The sequence below is a fragment of the Botrytis deweyae genome, assembly GCF_014898535.1.
Source record: "Botrytis deweyae strain B1 chromosome Unknown BDEW_037, whole genome shotgun sequence".
Lineage (NCBI taxonomy): Eukaryota > Fungi > Ascomycota > Leotiomycetes > Helotiales > Sclerotiniaceae > Botrytis > Botrytis deweyae.
This window is the reverse complement of record NW_024066244.1, coordinates 218,773-235,745: the sequence shown is the minus strand read 5'-3', so window position 1 is coordinate 235,745 and position 16,973 is coordinate 218,773. Positions and strand designations below refer to the sequence as shown.

The following is a 16,973-nucleotide window of genomic DNA, read 5'->3' as shown; positions in this document are numbered from 1 at the left end:
TCTTCCCCATTTGCACCATTGTTTGTCCTGGCCATACCTTTTCTACACAAGTCTTTGCTCTCGGCGATAGTCCACAATTCATAACCCGAATAATGTGTATCGAAGAAGATATTCTCGGATTCTTTGTACATCATGTTGAATGCCTTCTATCTACCCTTTCTCTATGATATGGTGGGGCAAAATGATAGACCGAGCTTTGGATTATAGCTCCAGTGACCGGACCGAACCACCAAATCCATTGATCTTGAAGTTTCTATTAGCAGCGATTTAAGCTTACGGAGAAGAAGCTACACTCACAAGCAAAGTTGCCTCTCGCAACTGCAAAGGCAAAGCATCTCGCTGGATTCAATCCCGCTCCCGGGTATCCAGGTGCAAGATTAATACTAGAAAATGACACAAGGCCTAATGTACAGCCAACCATGAATGGACCTAGGCGTGGCCCAAAGAGTTGCGCCTGTCGGGGATCAAGAGCAGTACCAAACGATAAAATCCTATGTCGTCAGATCAAGGCGAGACAAGAAGATTCTGAGACTTACAGCATGATACATGACAAAATTGACTCGATCAGGTAAGCCTGCCCTTCGCTAACGCTTGTTGTTTCAAGGAAACATCCTCCTCCATTGTAACTTTCACCTGTTAACTTACTACTAAACGCACCTTTTCATAGAAGAGCTTCTTGACCTTGACAACCCTTTGCAAGTCCATCACTACTTGGTGTCTTGTGTCTCGAATCCAGATAATGGGAGTCAACTCACATTAAAGTTCTCTGATCTCCTAAGCTTCCTCTGATCAAGCCACCCGCAAGTGCTGCTCCGGTGGTCTGTCCTATCATATACAACATTCCTCTTGGAAATCCGGTAAGTCCAGTGATTACCGTCGCAAAAGTGATGATTGGGTTCATATGACCACCAGAAGCTGGAGCGAGCGCACATATGAATAGTGTCAAAAGAAAAATATTGGTAACGCCAACATACGCCGCTATTTGTGTAGTGTCAGAATTTCGAATTGCAATACTGATAAAAGCAGACAGGTAGCATAGGCATGTTGTTCCCACGAATTCTATAAACTATGGAAAAGGAGACTCAGTAGTAGGACAAGGAAAGGTTCATGGGAGCGACATACAGCACTTTTCCAAACCGTTACATCACCCCATCCATCCGTGAAGAATATATAAATCCGATCACTGAATCCGCTACGTTTTGATACTCTTCGTTTATCTTCTCTTAAATCCGGAGCGAAGGATCCTGGAAACTGCGCACATGATGCAGGAATCAGTTGGGTTTCTTCGGTTGGAGGAATCTCCGAATCCTCGGAAATCGGAATTGTAATTTTGAAGTTTCCTGTAGCACCCATCGTGAATTGACATACAAATAGAAGAGACAATCTTGGAAGAATTTGGTTAAATTGGCGTTCCTATTCAAGACTGTTTATGTGGTATAGGTTGCTGCAAGCCGCTGATTCATCAGAAGCGAGAACGGTGAATGGACCAGGAGTAGATGTCGACCACACATTTATTTCCACGACAGAACTGACATTACAATACCCAAGAAAGTGTAAAGCTTTGAGTCTATACATACGCTTCGTCGGAACTCTCCTCAACAGACAAACGATAATTTGGTAACTTCTCGTCATCAATATCCACTGAAAGAGTCTCAACTATTCAATCCACTACGCCTGGCGCATTTGATCGAAGAACAAAGACATCCAATGCGCCACATATCTTCATATTCAGTGAAGTTTCCGCATTTTTCAAGGATGGATTATTAGCAATCAGTCAATATACGATTGCACAAGAAAGCAATTTTCGGTAATCATCAGCCACAACTGCAGCCACGCGTCAAGCAAACTCGTTCTACTGGACGAGATTAACCACGATCATGCAATACTGCCAACTTCCCAACAACTTTCTGCCATATTGAAAACGCAATTTTGAGGAATTAAATAGATTTTTGTGACCTGAGGGATCATTTAGTCGTTGGGTTCAAAGATCGATAGATTTGGCACACGATGTATCGAGCTCATTGCCTGCTTGGTAGCTAAATTTTCCTTTTCTTTTACATCGCACCTCATCTTCTCTCCTATTGTTCGAATTCTACATAACTTATGGGGTATTTTCCTCGCTATCAAGTTTCCAGATTTGGATCGAATGTGGTTTGACAGTCATCACCAATACATTTTTAGAATGTTTCTTGGCTTACGGAGCTACCAATGTATCCAAACAGCGAATAAGTCTTTCTGGCATACACACTGATCATCGTGCGTTGTCAACTATACCTTATTTCAATTTCCTACATGGCAATCACATAAATTAGCATCCGGAGTAAAGAACCCGTCCCGTTTTATCTCATGTAGCTTTTCTAAGACGCCACAACCGTATATCCAGGAAAATCCCCCGCAGATACCCATGTCTGCTGTTTCGGTACTTCAAAAACTGCTGCTAATGGATCAGCACTCCATCTATGGCCATGAAATCTCTAGTTCCTTGATTTCAAATATGTATCTGCTACTCCTGCGTTCGCATAAGAGCGTTCCAGGGCATAGAAAAGTGACATACTGGGCGGAGAACTTAATCCGGGTTTCAAGGAAATCCTTGAAAATAGAGATGGGATTGGACATAAACATGGCTATGGCGTAAGTGCGTCTCGGTCGACTGCATGTTACGAGTAAGTTGACCTGGTTTTCTTTGCTTCTGGCTGCCGAAGTGGTGTGATGTGTGCGGAGATATAAATCTAGATATTATATCATCCCCTCACTTCTTTTCTCCTTCAATCCCACAGTCAAGCGGCTTTTACTCACGATAACTTAACTCAACTATCAATACATACACAAAAGCGAAGGAAAGAGCCCTAAACATTGCAAAAATGCACGGGACCGATATTTTAGCCTTGGTCCTTCGCGTGGGCCAATTTGCTTTCAGTACCATCGTCGTCGGTCTTACTAGTTCACATCTTCACTCAGCCAGAGCCGAACCATCATGGTCTAAGAAACGATTCATCTACACCGATGTCGTTGCTGCTTTAGGTCTATTCTTCTCCTTATTCTTCATGTTGCCGTTCACTTGGAACTTCATTCATTGGCCGATCGACTTTTTGATGTTTGTTATGTATATGATTGCTTTTGGTTTACTTGTGGATGTATGTTATATCTTCCCTTCTTTCGACCTTCTTCTTACCTCCTTCCCCCTTCCCAATATCATTCCCCACGGCGACAGAAAATGCGTAATGTAGCTGCACTTGACTAATCCCAACGGATAATTGTAGTTCATCACACCCCTCGACTGCGGCAGTATATTTAACTGGTATGGCATCTTCGGTTCCTCCGCTTGTGCGAGATGGAAATCAGATGTCGCTTTTACATTCCTAGCTTCATTGTTCTTCCTCGGCTCTTTTCTCCTCGTAAGTTCTCTCCTCTCTCTTCTCCACGTACTTTTCCCTTCCCCCGCTCTACCCCCCTCATTCAACAATCTTAGCCACACACTCCATGAATCTATCTCTCCCCTCCAACCCATTACTAACACATCATCAAAAAGGGGACATACGTCCACCACCGCAACCGCCACACAATCGTCACCGACCAACCGGCCAATGGTCAACAAAGCAATGGTCTCGGCGGTGCACGCAAGAGGTGGTATCGATCGCGTGCCGATCCATCGCGCATCTAATTTCTGCGCGCTTAGCTCTGCTCCGAGTTTTGATGCGATTTCCTCGTGATTATCGATTTTAAGAGAATTGGGATATCGTTGGACTTGTGAAATGGGAAATGGGAGGAAGTGATAATGAGACGATAGGACTGGATATTTTGAGATCGGATATGAACGATACCCCTTTTCCTTCTTTTCCCCTTGCTTCTTTGCTATTCTTTTGTGTCTTTTTTCCTTGAAGCCATTCTCTACTCTTGGTCGACAAACGAACAGGCAGATAGTCAGGTTGGCTGCATGTCCGTCACCGTACATTACGATGGGATGATAAATGGTTTCGTTAAACTTTCCTCGATTGTTGACATGTACTTCTATTTTGTGTGTAGGTCTCCTCTTAATATGAATCTATGAGAGCGCATATTTGATTGATGTATAAACTTTCCGCTCCTTCTTCTCAACATGGACATGATGTGATGTGATGCGATGTGATGATCAAAAGATAACGAATGATAAAACATCAAAAAGAACTTCTAAATTTCGCTTCTTTATCGCTGGGCTATTCATACATAATTCCATTCCCATTGCATCACTCGCTCAGTTTCCACTCCCGAAACCTTTGTTTGATGGCCACCTGGACTCCTCCAACTCCAATTCCGACACCCTGTTCTCTTCCCGGTTCATACATATATGTATTATAGTTCATCCTTTCCTCCCGCAACTGGCGTCTCGGGCCTTCCACTGTCTTTTGCCAAATCGACTCCATTCTTCTTCCTCCACTTTTCCCACAGAGCCCAGAAATCCTTCTCCATTCCCTTATCCATTTGATCCGGCAATACGACTGTGTACTCTACAACCAAATCTCCGAATTGCGTATCATGATAAACACTATCTCCATCCTCGTGCCATTTTGGCATTCCTTCTCCTTTCACATGTTCCACATGACCTGGTTGAACAGTTTGTCCTCTTTCGCGAGAAAGTTGCACGATGTGTCCGTCTAAGTGTGTAAGATTTCGTGTCCATGATCCCATCCATGCTTCTCTCAATGAGAGCATTTCGCGCCAATGAAGATCATCGCCCTTACGACGGAAGAATGTCCCGTCAACCTTTAATTCGTTGTCTTCTTCGAGATTCGCTTCCTTCTCAACTAAAGTAACGTGGAGATCACCAGCAACCCAGTCGGGAGATTCGTCGGCTTCGTTTTCATAGTTTATTGTTCGGCCCTTGGGGGCTCCGCGCTCGATGACTAGTGAGTGCGTCTGGACTTTACGAATGACGCGAGAACCGGAACAGACGGGACATTTGTGTTTGATCGTTTGTCCTTTGCCGTCACAGTGATCACATTTTACCTGTACTTGTTGGAAGATTCCAGGCGCGAGTTGATGTTTCTTTAATTGGACTCCATGGCCGTGGCATACATTACATGTATCGACTTGACCGTCGGCAGATCCAGATCCTTCACATTCCTCACATATCATTTGTTTCTCGAGTTGAAATTCGGTGGTATGTCCATTGTAGAAATCGCGAAGGGGTATTCCTACTCGCACTTCCATATCGGGTCCTTTTCGTTGTCCATGGCCGCCGCCGAAATGTCCTCCTCCACCGAAGAATCTGGAGAAAAGATCAAATGGATCGTGGTGACCTCCGCCTTGTCCTCCTTGTTGTCTTTGTTTTAGTCCTTCGTGTCCATATTGATCGTATATTTTGCGGGTTTCTGGGACGGAGAGGGCTTCGTAAGCTTCGGCGATTTCAACAAACTTTTGTTTGGCTGTTTCGTCTCCTCTGCGTATCACATCAGTAGTGATTCTAGCTTAAATCGAGAGGTGACACATACGGGTTCTTATCCGGGTGATACTTCTTGCTCAAAGTCCTATATGCGCGCTTGATATCTCTTTCTGAAGCTTGCTTGTCTATACCAAGAAGCTATTACACAATTAGCATTTGTTCTAGCCTTTGAATCCCCAAACTTGCACAGCTTCTAGAAGCTACGGAAAAAGAACATACTTGGTAAAAGTCTTCTGCGCAAGCTGCCAATTGCAGTATGCACAAGAATAAAAAGGTAAAAGGTAGCCACATCTTTGCGCCAGATATGCGCTCACAAGGAGCTAGATGGATATTTTCTCTACACGAATTGAAATATATAAACTACAAGAAACCATGCGTATGTAGTCGGGGAATATCTGGTAAGAATAGAATTGCAAAACAAATCAACGTATTGCTCAATACAAAGGAACGTTAATTTCTATGTATTGTGTTAGATTTACAAAGAACATTGAAAAAGATACCAAGCTGGCCTTATTGATAGCATCGATAAGAGATTACAAGGGTCAATGAGATGTTATACGTTGACCTTCAGAGTTGCTTGGTGTCATGGCTGATGTCGGGTAATTATCGGTATTTCTAGCTTGGTGGTCTGTAGTTCATGAACTTTTTTAATTTTCAAACCAGTTTCATACAACAGATTCATTTCGAGCATCTGATCGCTTTGTAAGGTCATCTTCTCCAAAAATCAGTGCAAATTGAAGTTTAAATATCCATATTTCTTCAAAGAGCAATATGCTCTTTGGTCCAGGCTCGCTGCCTAATCTTCGAGATCTTCAGTCTACTCAAGAAGTCTAAGACTGAACATTTTGCATTGTTGAAGAAGCAAATACAGGATTGAGGGCTGTCGCTAGAGACTTCACAAACGATCCGCGAGGTGTGAACTGACAAATGTGGTAAATAAACATCCTCCACGACTAGCGGAAGGAGGATTTCCAGACAATGTTCGATCCAAGGGATATGCCAGTGCAGTCCTAGAAAAGTAGATTGCAAAGATCTGGGAGATCAACCCAGTGGAAACATGCTTTTCTTATGGTAAAAAGTGGCCGGCATCAACAGCAGAGCCTCGATGTCTAGATGATGCAAGGAATAACAAAGAGGCAAGTTGTGACGATCAGCCGTGGTGTTACAAGAACTTTGAGAAATCATCTCTCCATAGGACAGGAGTCTAGACTGTAGAGTTTTGGAGGTCTGGATTGTTGTCTTCAAATTTATAGCTTTATGATACCAAGCAGGTTCGGAGTCTTGTCTAGTATAGGTAGGTAGGTAGATACATATTCCGCAAATCTATTAGCCGAGTTTCTTCGAACCTTCATTCTTCCATTCTACCCCGTATCATCTCATTGGTCAGATCTGACAACATACCAAACCAAACCACCAGCGTGGCTATGGTTCCTGATGACCTTTACGAGGCCAACCAAATCCCTGTCTGGAACCGAAGATCTGGTTTTGACCCCTGCGATATTGTGACGTCAGATCTTAGATTCATCATTCCTGTCGCCTCTGAATGTGTGTATAAATGCATGTGCATCCAGAGAGCGAAAATCAATTTATTTTAATATCGAAAACTACAATCTTAAATCAAACAGTCTATTTAATCACCAACAAAATAAATCAGCAGACAAGGAAACAATATGCCTATCAACGATAAATCAGGAGTTTCGGGTGGTGTTACCTGGGTTACAAGTACTGTTGGGTATGTTGTCTATTTCCTTCTTCCCACCTTTCTCCCATTCATTCCTCTCTTCTCTCTTGCACTCACATCACATTTGGCTTTTCTGCTCTTCCAAGCCATACCCTCATTTATAGACCCAATGCTTCAAAACGTCTCGCCCATGGAACGGAATCTAGACTAACACAACTCAACAGCAATGGTGTCTCAGGCGTCACAAACACAGTAGGGGGTGTAGTTGGAGCTGTTGGACGAGGATTGGGAGAAACTGTAAATGGAGTTACCGGAAATGCAGGTTTGTCATCCTTTTGCCTTTCCTCGCAATTCACAAGTTCTTCTCTTGTTTTCATGCTTTTTAGTCTCCTCTCCCATTCTTCCGAATAAGGGGAACCGAAATAAAGACATTATAAGGAGATCAGGAGAGAAAGACGAACATAAGCTAACAAATATGTATTAGGTAAACCCGTAGGCGATGGGATTAAAGATATAGGAGAGGGCATTGAAGGTGGAGCTGCACGTGTAGCAAAGGGGGTCAAGAACGCAGGGGAGGGTCAGCATGGGCCTTTGAGATGAGAAATATCTCTTTCGGTTAAGGGTTTGGGCAGTCTGCGGATTTGATATGATACCAATGTTTTTTCTTTAAATGGGCCGTCGCCTAGAAATATATGACAAATTTGTTATTTGAGATAACCATTGTTATTTGATACTTATCTATTTAACAGGAATTATCCATCGCATGTCGCGAACGAATGAGGTGATTTGTCATTGCCTCTATGTTGAAAGCATTTGATCATCACATGAAACTGGAGCCATATTCTCTATCACATTAACATTCTTGAAGGAATTACCAGCGATAATTGGCTCACCATTCGTTTTGGCATTTCGGTCAATGGCTAATGACACTACATAAGCATACCATCATCTTTACCGGCTCAAAAACCAAAACGATATCACTCCCCGAAGTTACTGATATATATATATATATTCAATCTGAAAGATATAGACTTCCATCACATATGGCGCGTCATGCGGACATTTTTGCTCAGAACGATATTGGATGATAATAATCAGATTAATTATATTGTCTAATAAATATTTTTGTTCTATATAAATACCTTTTTTGTCTGATAGTACAGTATAATCTTTTATCAAATATTAATCTGAATGCTTACTTTATTTTCTTCAATATTAATTTGGATTTGATTTATTGATTGATTTATTAATTGATTTATTAATTGATTTATTGATTAATTTATAGAGAAATAAATTATTCTTATATTACTTATTTTATAATGTAATATAATACTTATTATTATAAGTAACTAATTATTCTAGAAATATAAAAGCTTTAGATTTAATCATTATATCTCCTTTCTAATTGTATTTTATTCTTTTTTAATATGCTATCTTCAAAATTCGATTTTATACTATATTATAATAAAATTCTAAAAGGTTATCAGTTGGAATACTTAGTAGAACTAATTACTCAAGATTTAATTGCTATACATGATTTTATTTATAGAATTAGTTGTTTTTTTGTTGATCGCTATATTAGAGAGTAAAAATTACCTAAATATAATGTTTTTGATAATCCCGAAATCCTAAAGTTTGTGAAGAATGAATAGATTCAAAACTCAACATATTCAGAGATTCTTTATTTTCTTAATTACAATTAAGAAACTCTTATAAAGGCTAGAGCTTTAAAAGAATTATGTTTAAAGCATGGAATAATATATGTAGTTAAAGATAATATCTTATCAGTAGAAGAGAAAGCTTGAAAGGAAGTTATAAGGAATATTATAAAAAGTAGAGGTGCTAGATTTGGAGTTTCTCATATACTTGCCTGTTTATAATGTAATAGAGTATTAATATTTTAATATAAACTTCAAAAGTTTATGAAAAACGAGGATTATAAAGATATAATTAATCAATAGTTTCTATATAAGTATAGAAAAGGCAAGATACTGATTCTTAGTCCTAATAAAGTATAATCCATTAATAAATATAATAAACTAAAACACTAGGGAATTTATAGTTATAGAGTAATAGATATGTATATATAAAGTATATTGATATAATAATGAAATTGAACTAATATATATTCTGAATAGTTTTAATTGATTTGTTCTTTAACAATATATAAAAACCGATAATAAAACTGCTTTATCTGTATTTGCATAGTTTGTTTAACTTTGAAGGAATCTGAAATACACACTGTAATTGATTCGAGGAAATAAAGGAATTGAAATATTACTTATAGCTTAAGCTTAGGTTCTGTTAAGACAAATAGTTGAAAAAGAAAAAGTATTGGAGTAGGGTGGAATGAAAGTTTATAATAATTATATTTCTTAAAAGTTTTAATATTGTTATTCTTGAGGAATATTTATAAGAAATATTCGAATTGAAAGGTAATAATATATTCTAGCTATGTATTGTTTGAATAAGTTTCGAGAATTCTTTGAGATTCTTTTTGATGTTTATCGATTCGAAGATATTCTTACTAATAGAATCACTTTTAAATATATCTATATGCTAATGATATATTCTTGTGTTGATATTTATATCGAAACTTATAATGTTCGATTTATTCGCAAATAGTAGTATAGAGGATATTATTTTTCTATTAGCAAACTATATCAATTATACTTATAGTCAAAATATTCAGTGGAGGAGTAAAAACAATCTATATATAAGTCAATATTATAATAATTTAAGAGAATTGTGGTAAAGCTTGAAATTGATATTGATATTTATTTTCTTAAAGAGATAATAATTCTTTATTAGAATATCTATATAGAATATGGATATAATAAGGATATAATAATAGAAATGAAATTCGAGAGAGATGGAGTTTATAAAGAAGTTTATCTATATTTTTGTAATAGATTTAAATAAAAAGCTTTAATAGATAAAGTATTTTTAAAAGAATTGGATAGTAATAAAGGTATATATTTGAAAATAAAATAGTATATAACTAAATTTGAGGATATAGAATTAATAAAGTATTTTATAGGAAAAAGGTGGTAAGAATTTGATATGAATTCTAATGGTATAATAGATAGAGCTTATTTTAATAAAAATATAGTTAAAAATAAAAAAGAGGAAGAGGATATAAGATTAGATCAAGAATTCTGGGATTTTGGAGATGGGGATAGGAATACTCTTAAGTAATAGATGGTTTTATTGTATTACTAGAATATATTTATTAATTAGATTAATATAAAATATATAATAAAAGGAGATTCATACCTAAACTTTTAGATCTTTAATTCTATACCTTTAATAGCAAATCATAATAAATCAAGATTATTTCTCTCAATATCTTCTTCTTTCATTATCATCAACTCCCAAGTCTTATAATATAACATAGAATTACTTAGAATATTAAACCCTTTAGAAAACTTATTGTATCCTTTCTACTATTCAACTAGCCCTGAAAGTTTAATTTATTCTATATTCAAGAACAAATGAATATATAATAACTCTGAATACTAAGACATCAAATTATTCTATAGATTATATTCTGAGTATATGAAATATATATATAGATATATAAATTAATAAATAGATCTATTTATATATCAGAATAAAAAATTAGAATAAAGATTAGAATAAAAATATAGTGATTTTAATACCTGGTTTTCAATATATTCTTTGAATATAAGATCTCTAAATTGAAAATATTAAAATCTAAAAAGCTTTTTATCTCTTTAATTCCTTTTAATTCAAGTCTTCTGAGTTTTATTCTTAATAAGCAATAGACTTAAAGCTAATAATATTACTATAATTGAAATATAATGCAAATTAAAGGCTTTAAATTAAGATTTTGGGATTTCTTTAAATTTTGAATCTCATCTTTTATTTAAGCAAATAATTTATAGTTATTCAATATATCTACTTTTACTACTAATACTTCATTCTCAATATCTTCTTTTAATTTATCAAAAAACAATTCATTATTCTATACCGGATTTCTATTATTTTAAAAAACAAATATTCCATTAAAACTATTAATACTAAGATTTTTAGTTATAGAATTAGTATCTTTTTGAGCTTTTTATTTATTAATATTAGTATAACAAATTGAAGCTTAATAATAATAATTTATTTATCTTTTAATTTTAATTTCAGATATAGCTATTTCCTTTATTTATATTTGATTTTATAAATCTGTTTATTAAAACTTTAATAATTAATATAATTTCTTTATATAATATTGAATAGTACTTTTATTATTATTCCTTGCTTTTTCGATTTGTAATATAATAGGATCTAATATATTTTTCCTGTTATGTACTTTTTTAGTATTTAAATTCCGTAAAAGTTTTGAAAAGACTTTTCTTTTTTAATTCGAACTTATTTTAGTATATTATAAAACGAATTAGATTTAAAAGAATATAGATAATAAGAATATTAAAGGTAATTTATAAATAATAAAAGAATAATTTATATGTGAATAGATAGTTATATATATATTTATTTATATATTTGTTTGTTTTTTATAAATAACTAATTACTAACCTCTTTATATAATTTTATGATTTATCTTTTTTTGAATTAATTTTATTATATAGATCAATATTTATAATAATTATTGAGATACTAAGAATTTATTTATTCAAGGCGATTTCTGTTTTAATATTTTAAAGTCTCTAAATAAATTATGATTTTGAAGAATCATTTATATAAAGGTTTCTTATGCAAAAAGCGGAATATCGCTTTCATTTATTGGAAGGGTAAGGTTGCTGATAAAACTCCTTGAAAGAGTTCTTTCAGACTAATTACTGATAGTAAAGGATTACTTTTTGTTATTAGTAAGATAAAAGCAGGTATTATCAAAAAAGCTTGTTGATATTAATCAGGAAGTAAGTTGATTATAAGATTAGAGTAAAAATTAGGGTAAATTATTGATAATCATTTAGTTATTATATTCTGCGAAATTCGAAAATAATAAAAATGTTTAGAATTAATTATATTATAAGTATTGTTTTAATATTTTATATATAAGATTATGTATGGTAAAGAAAATATTATAGATCTTTGAATTCAATTTAGTGTTTTAGTAGCTTTTTAAGAAGTTATAGAGGTATTTATAATTACTGAATTTAATAGTAAATTTAATTCTATAATATAAACTATATACTAATTAATATTAGTAATCAATTTATATATGATTTATGCTTATAGAGTTATTATTATAAATAAAGATATGTATTTGGTATAAATACTATAAGAGTATATAACAGAATTTAAAATTCCTAAAGATAATAGAAAGGAATAATATAAAGTAAAAAAGTTTTTTTCTTAATATCAATTAATAATGAATATTATATCTAATATAATATTAAAATCAATTCAAATTTCATTAGAATCTAAACTCAATACGATTTATTTTTAAATAGAAATCAATATAATCTATTTTGAATATAAAGAAATATTCATTATTCAGTTTTATACCCCTCAATCTTTTAATATTATTTTCATTTATTTATTATTCCTTTATTCTATATTCTATAATATCCTTTTTTGTAATTACTAATTTAAAATATTATTATTCTTAGTCTTTTTGATACCCTTATTACGAAGTTTAATAATTGGCCTATTATCATTTTTGAATGATTGAATTGAGGATTGATAAGCTTTGGAACTTATAGAAGATATATTCTCTCGTTAATACTTTTCGGTATTACAAATTTGATTAAGAATATAGAATATTGGAGTAATAGCTCTAAGTATATTATTTCGAGATTGAAATATAGAAGATCTCGGATTTGAACTTCTTGAATTTGGAATAAGAGTTTCAAAATCGGAATTTCAATTAGTACTTGATGTGAGACTAATACTTATATTGGATTGAATAAATGATTGATTTATTTTGTTCTCTCTATTATCCTACTTTGCTTTCAACTTCTGAATTACTTCTTTCTTGATTACTTTTTTCTTGATTACTTCTTTCTTGATATTTTCTTTAATAAACACTGGGAGTTCATTATTATTGGAAATTGTAAAATCGATTATCTCATTCCTAATAGATAATCTGGATATTCTAGATATAAGCTTATAAATATCTTCCTCAATCTTAATCTTAATTAAATACTGAGATATAATATTAAATCTATCCTCTATATAATCAAATAATCTCCCGACTATCTTGTATGTTGTTTAACATGAACTTTAATATATACTTTGATATACAGCTGATTAACTAGATCTAGTTTTATTAATTATTAAAAACTTTGTATCAACTATAGGAATTCGAACATATAGTATAGTTATAGTATTCTTCCCTATATTCAGATATATAGTTGTCAAATTATTAAAGATCTTCCAATATGACTGTAGTATTAGTTTGATGAATCTTTTGTATATCTTTCCTATTATTGAAATCTTAGTTATAAAGATATAATAATTATTCAAATCAATTATAATATTATACTTCTCTTTATAGTTATTCCAATTAGTAGACTAATAAACCCTTTTACAAGCATACAGATATTAATTAGAAATAAACTTATTGAGATAAAAAGTCTATAAATTATTATATTTAATTACTTCTTCCCCAAACTTATTCTTGAAGTTTTTTGCTATACAAATTATAATATTAACAAACTTAGTTTGAGTGAATTTATTATGTATAATGTTATATTTACTTGTTCCTGTATTTCTATAATAAATATTTTCTTGATTTACTTTAATAGCTAATACTCTGTAATCTAATGATTCTTTCAAATTTTGTAAAACTGCTAGAGGGGCTATAGTCGGACTATGAGCTGTTGTTAATTGTATAAGTAATACATTATATTGACTAAAGTGAGGTATAATATTTTCATTCCGAGGACCTCATAGGGATTTATTATATGTTGTATATCTTAACTATATAAATAGAGTTTTAAAATCAATTCTTGTTAAAGTCTTTACTCTACAATAATAATATAGAGTACTAGGAACATGGTTAACTTGATTTTGAGAGAGTAATAAAAATAGTATCGATATCTTGAAAAAAAGTAAATTATCTCTGAGATCTTAATGATTAAAGAGAAGATCAATATATATAAATTTATTACAATTATCAGAATCTTTAAGCTTTATAATATACATTTGTATTTACTTATTACTATATCAATATAATTCTTTTAATATTTAAAATTAAATAATTAAATAAGCAGTAAACAGCAAGCAATAAATGAATTATTTAATCAATCAATTAATAAATAAGTAATAATATATTTAAATAATTAATTAATCAAATAATCAACAATTCGAATATTCAATTTGAATTTCTTTCTTTGAAAAGAATAAACAAATTAAATAAAGAATATAAATCTAAAAATATTTTATTAATATATAAGATAAAAAGACTATACTTTTATTAAATAATAATACTATATAAAACAACAACTATATTTATCAGATAATTAGTTATTATATTAGATAATAATATATTAAATAAAAGAAATTGTTCTGAGCAAAAATATCCGTATAACGCGCTATAATCACAGCTCTAACTTAGGCCCACCTACATCCCCAAACCAGCAAAAATTTCCCCACGTCTGACCGCCAAGCGTCTTATCAGCACCCCTGACATTCACCCCCGAGCTTATCATTATCAATATTTCGTAAAGCATAGGAAGAATGTAGTGTCGGCGATCTAGAATAACGAGAATAACATTTATTATGGTTGGATGAGGTGAGATAAAAGAGGGATGGAGAAAATGCCAAGAAAGTGACCGCTGATGCGAGGTTTTCTATAGGTTTCTGAGGAAGCGGTTTGTTGGATGGATGATAAGGGAGTGAGGGTCTTGGATGAAGTTTGGGTTCTTGGAATGGAATTTAGAGGGATATGAAAGATGGGATGGGGTACTAAACACTTGGGGAATCCTCACCCTTCATATATGAAGTCTCGATTCCTAAACATACTTACCAGTAGCGGAGCTTCTTCATACTCAACCTAACATTGATCACACCCACCCAGCACCATGAGTGCCCCCGTCTTCAACTCCTCCATCCCCAATGGCGGTGACCCCGAGCTCGTAGACGTCAACGCCCAATATTCCGGTTTCGAATTCCACTACACATATATAGTTTTCTGCGGCTTCATCGTCTGGCTTATCATTCCCGGTATCGGACTCCTCTACAGTGGACTCGCACGGAGAAAATCCGCTCTTACCTTGTTATTTCAATCGCTTCTCGTGGCGGCAGTGACGACCTTTCAATGGATGTTCTGGGGATACTCACTTGCGTATTCGCGTACGGCTGGACCTTTCATTGGCAATATGGCGAACTTCGGACTCAAGAATGTGATGGCTGCTCCGTCACCAGGTAGTGCTGTGATTCCGGAAATTGTGTTTTGTTTGTATCAATTGCTTTTCTGTGCCTGTACAGTGCAGATTGTGGTTGGTGGTGCTTTCGAGAGAGGAAGAATTATACCGAGTTTGGTATTCGGTTTTTGGTGGGCAACAGTTGTTTATTGTCCTATTGCTTGTTGGACATGGAATTCTAATGGTTGGCTGTATAATGTGAGTTTCTCCTAAGTTGCGGATTTTCTGTAAACAACATTCATTAATCAATAAAAAAGCTCCCTTCATTGGATTTTGCTGGTGGCGGGCCAGTTCACATTGCATCTGGGTGGTCTGCATTGGCATATGCCCTTGTACTGGGAAAGCGCAAGCACACCGGCGAAAAGTCCCATGGAAGGCCACATAATACTACCCTCGTATTCCTAGGTACTGTCCTAATTTGGTTTGGATGGTTTGGGTTCAATGGAGGCAGTGCTCTAAATGCTTCCGTCAGAGCGATGCTTGCTGGATTCAATACCAATACTGCTGCATGCACCGGGATGCTTGGATGGGTGCTTGTCGATTATGTCAAACATGGTGGCCGATTTAGTCTCGTGGGAGCTTGTGAAGGTGCCATTGCCGGACTTGTGGGGATCACTCCTGCTGCGGGATATGTTTCCGTGTGGCTGGCCGCAGTTATTGGTTTCATAACCGCAGTGGTTTGCGCGCTATTGCAGAATGTAAATGAATGGCTCCATATTGATGAAGGAATGGACGTCTTTAAGCTTCATGGTATAGGTGGAATGGTGGGAAGCTTTTTGACAGGAATATTTGCAACATCCTCTAGTATGTATCTTTATCCGTGAAAGCCTGATACCCAAGCTAACCCCGAAACAGTCAGTATGCTCGACGGAGTGACTTCAGCTCCCGGTGGGATCGATGGTAATGGGATTCAAGTGGGTAAACAGTTCGCAGAAATCACAGCGATATCAGCGTATTCATTCCTCGTATCTTGCGCTCTTCTCTATATCCTGAAATTCATCCCGGGAATGCACTTGCGGGTCACAGAGGAGGCCGAGATTCAAGGCTTGGATATGGATCAATTCTTCGATGAGCAGATCGGTGACTGGGCAATATTTGAGGAATTGGATCAACGGAAAATGATATTGGAGGCAAGCTCGCCTGGAACCCCACAAGTCCAAGAAGTACAAGGCGGCCAGACAGAGCAAACTAAGAAGGTATAGAATATTGGCGAAGGATTGTGTATGTCACTCCATCCTTTTGATCAAAGTAAAAATTCCATTTCAATAAATTCCGTTCTCGCGATTTTCGTCATTGACACCAAATGCAAAATGCTATTCTGTGGTTCATCGTATAAACTGTACTTCCCACAAACTTTTGTGGACAAAGTCTTTTCCTTTTCTCAAAGAAATCAAATATCCTTGGAGATAAAATCCACGCCGTTAATGTTGTATATTGCACTGAACAACATGCGGCCGAGCATTTGCCAGATGTAAAGCAGACCTTCCGAACAATAGATTTCCATACCCGAGATTCCGGGCGCTTAGAA

At 34.7% G+C, this 16,973-nt stretch overlaps 5 protein-coding genes across 5 annotated transcripts; 3 read left to right on the top strand and 2 right to left on the bottom strand.

The window, feature by feature from the left end:
* Nucleotides 1–130: 130 nt before the first annotated feature.
* On the bottom strand, nt 131–1,353 carry EAE98_010537 (uncharacterized protein; the record flags this gene model as incomplete). The annotated part of the gene is made up of 6 exons (XM_038958158.1): nt 131–243; nt 298–491; nt 537–574; nt 646–691; nt 756–1,066; nt 1,123–1,353. 6 exons carry the CDS (start codon nt 1,351–1,353, stop codon nt 131–133), a joined length of 933 nt encoding a protein of 310 aa, XP_038805518.1.
* A 1,428-nt stretch (nt 1,354–2,781) lies between these two features.
* EAE98_010536 (uncharacterized protein) lies at nt 2,782–4,054 on the top strand. Its single transcript, XM_038958157.1, has 3 exons — nt 2,782–3,134; nt 3,261–3,395; nt 3,530–4,054. Exons 1-3 carry the CDS (start codon nt 2,862–2,864, stop codon nt 3,659–3,661), a joined length of 540 nt encoding a protein of 179 aa, XP_038805517.1. The 5' UTR covers nt 2,782–2,861; the 3' UTR covers nt 3,662–4,054.
* Nucleotides 4,055–4,329: 275 nt separating this feature from the next.
* On the bottom strand, nt 4,330–5,710 carry EAE98_010535 (uncharacterized protein; the record flags this gene model as incomplete). The annotated part of the gene is made up of 3 exons (XM_038958156.1): nt 4,330–5,416; nt 5,469–5,557; nt 5,639–5,710. 3 exons carry the CDS (start codon nt 5,708–5,710, stop codon nt 4,330–4,332), a joined length of 1,248 nt encoding a protein of 415 aa, XP_038805516.1.
* Nucleotides 5,711–6,994: 1,284 nt separating this feature from the next.
* EAE98_010534 (uncharacterized protein) lies at nt 6,995–7,879 on the top strand. The gene is made up of 3 exons (XM_038958155.1): nt 6,995–7,151; nt 7,325–7,422; nt 7,585–7,879. The coding sequence occupies exons 1-3, from the start codon at nt 7,090–7,092 to the stop codon at nt 7,698–7,700; spliced, it is 276 nt and encodes a 91-aa protein (XP_038805515.1). The 5' UTR covers nt 6,995–7,089; the 3' UTR covers nt 7,701–7,879.
* A 6,913-nt stretch (nt 7,880–14,792) lies between these two features.
* EAE98_010533 (uncharacterized protein) lies at nt 14,793–16,647 on the top strand (the record flags this gene model as incomplete). Its single annotated transcript, XM_038958154.1, has 3 exons — nt 14,793–15,643; nt 15,703–16,249; nt 16,301–16,647. The coding sequence occupies exons 1-3, from the start codon at nt 15,104–15,106 to the stop codon at nt 16,645–16,647; spliced, it is 1,434 nt and encodes a 477-aa protein (XP_038805514.1). The 5' UTR covers nt 14,793–15,103.
* Between the last annotated feature and the right edge of the window lie 326 nt (nt 16,648–16,973).